The 2211-nt window shown below is 35.5% G+C and overlaps 1 protein-coding gene across 1 annotated transcript; it reads right to left on the reverse strand.

Moving 5' to 3' along the window:
• Positions 1–307: 307 nt before the first annotated feature.
• Positions 308–1249, reverse strand: LOC114029196 (olfactory receptor 1052-like). Its single transcript, XM_027843555.1, has one exon. It carries the CDS (start codon positions 1247–1249, stop codon positions 308–310), a length of 942 nt encoding a protein of 313 aa, XP_027699356.1.
• Positions 1250–2211: the final 962 nt, after the last annotated feature.

A 2211-nucleotide genomic window follows, 5' to 3' on the forward strand; every position in this document is an offset into this window, starting at 1 on the left:
CCAAGGATGTCTCTTAAACTCTCTCTGCCTCACTTTCCTCAACAGTAAATTGAGGGTAACAACACCTACCTCTCAAGGTTGTCGTGCATATCAAATGAGACAATGTTTATAAAGTGCTTAGCATAGAGACTGAAACATAGGGGGTTAATAAATTCTTCTTCCCCTGATCTTCCCAAGAAATTCTCTAACTCCATAACAATTTGTAATTAAATCTGATAACATCACTAACATAACCCTAAAAGGAAGGACTTTCTCTACCTTTCCACGTTATTGTTATTAGTTTGTCAAAGTGAAATCAAGAACTAAATCAGTTATGTGGACTTTTCCAAATGATTGACCTCTTTGCAGCATCCTTCACCTCCTTGTTTCTCAGGCTATAAATTAGAGGGTTTAGCATAGGTATTATGAGTGTATAAAATACAGCAGATACTTTCTCTTGTTCCATGGAATACTGAGAACTTGGTTGGATGTAACTGAAGGTCACGGAACCATAGAACAATGTCACAGCTGTCAAATGGGATGCACAGGTAGAGAAGGCTTTGCGTCTTCCTTCAGCTGATCTGATTCTCAGGATAGCTATGATGATGTGGATGTAGGAAACCATGATGATTATGAAGGTAAACATTGCAATCGCTCCAGAGAAGACCAAAAGTAGCATCTCATTGATGTGTGCATCAGAACAAGAGAGCTTCAAAAGAGGGGGGATGTCACAGAAGTAATGATTTACCACATTGGGCCCACAGAAATTCAACCTCAGCAAACCAATTGTGTGGGTCAATGAGTTAATTAAACCTCCTAAGTAGGAACCAAGAACCATCAAAATGCAAACTCTTTGAGTCATAATAACTGTGTAAAGCAATGGATTGGCAATGGCTACATAACGGTCATATGCCATCATAGATAGGAGGATGCCCTCAGTGGTGACGTACACAGCAAAAAAGAAGCTTTGTAAAACACAACTAGCAAATGAACTTGCTTTGTTCTCTACTAGAAAATTGACTAACATCTTGGGAGCAAAAACAGTGGAGTAACAAATGTCACATAAGGAAAGGTTGCTGAGGAAGAAGTACATGGGAGTGTGAAGTTGGACATTCATCCAGATAATTATGATCATCCCCCAATTCCCTACCAGAGTGACCATATAAATGACAAAGAAAATCAAAAAGAGAGGGACCTGCAGTTCTGGGATTTCAGTCAGTCCCACAAGGAAGAATTCTTTCACAAAACTGGTGTGATTCCATGCGGCCATCGCCAATATTATTGTGTTAATGGTCCTTTTATGTATCTAACAAAATGACATTCAAGAATAAACAGTACTGCTTTTTTTTTTCATAAAATCTTGTTTCCATAACAGGAGAAATTAGTTCAGATTATCCTATGAAAGAACAATATAAATTTGTTAACGATCATAATGATTTTTTTTAATTTTCCACTTTTTAAATTAGTTTTAGACAGAAAGGATCATGTGATAAATCACAGTGCTGTTATTATTCATACACTTGCTCTTAGCCAAAACCCAAAAAGTTATACTATTATTTCTTTATATTTAATGTCCTATCAAGTATTTCAAAGCACTTAAAATAACTTGCTATCTAATCTATAGTTGAAGAAAGCTACTAAGACATAAATGCATCCTCTTTAACTGACTGAGAGCATTTGCAACAAACCTTGAATACCAGACAGGATAAGCGTGATTATACATTCTTCATCTGGTTCCCACATAAGTTTGGTTTCTTTTTCTATGTTTGTAAAATTTTTCATCTAAAATGCTAAAAGAGTATAAGTATCTGGAACAAATCTCTACTTTTTTGTAATGGGTGCTATGTCTTGATAATTATTTATACTATGTGTGTGATAACTGCCCAGATTCAGTAGAATTTATTAAAAGAGTGACCTCAGAACATTTTTAGCTTATTCCTTGGATTTGTCCTCTGTTGGCCTATGAAAGACAATAGCTAATGACAAAGAGTTCTAGCTACCAGGTTATTTCTTGGTAAATATTCAGCAAGTACTCATTTTTTTATAAACTGAAGCAATTTGTTATATAGTTTCTCCCTTAAATATTTTTCATTGATCACTAATGCAGGTGTCCTTAATGATAACCTTTCTGTGATTTCTGCTGGCAATGGGATAGTTCTGAATCGTCATCATTAACTATTACATTTGAACAACAAAAACTCTGTGTGACAGCCATTTATTTGAAGTTTTGCT

This window comes from Vombatus ursinus, unplaced genomic scaffold, assembly GCF_900497805.2.
Source record: "Vombatus ursinus unplaced genomic scaffold, bare-nosed wombat genome assembly UNPS02005150.1, whole genome shotgun sequence".
In the NCBI taxonomy this organism is placed as follows: domain Eukaryota; kingdom Metazoa; phylum Chordata; class Mammalia; order Diprotodontia; family Vombatidae; genus Vombatus; species Vombatus ursinus.

What these genes read in the sequence shown, in the direction of transcription:
- LOC114029196 (XM_027843555.1), bottom strand. Translation starts at nt 1,249, where the DNA reads ATGGCCGCATGGAATCACACCAGTTTTGTGAAAGAATTCTTCCTTGTG.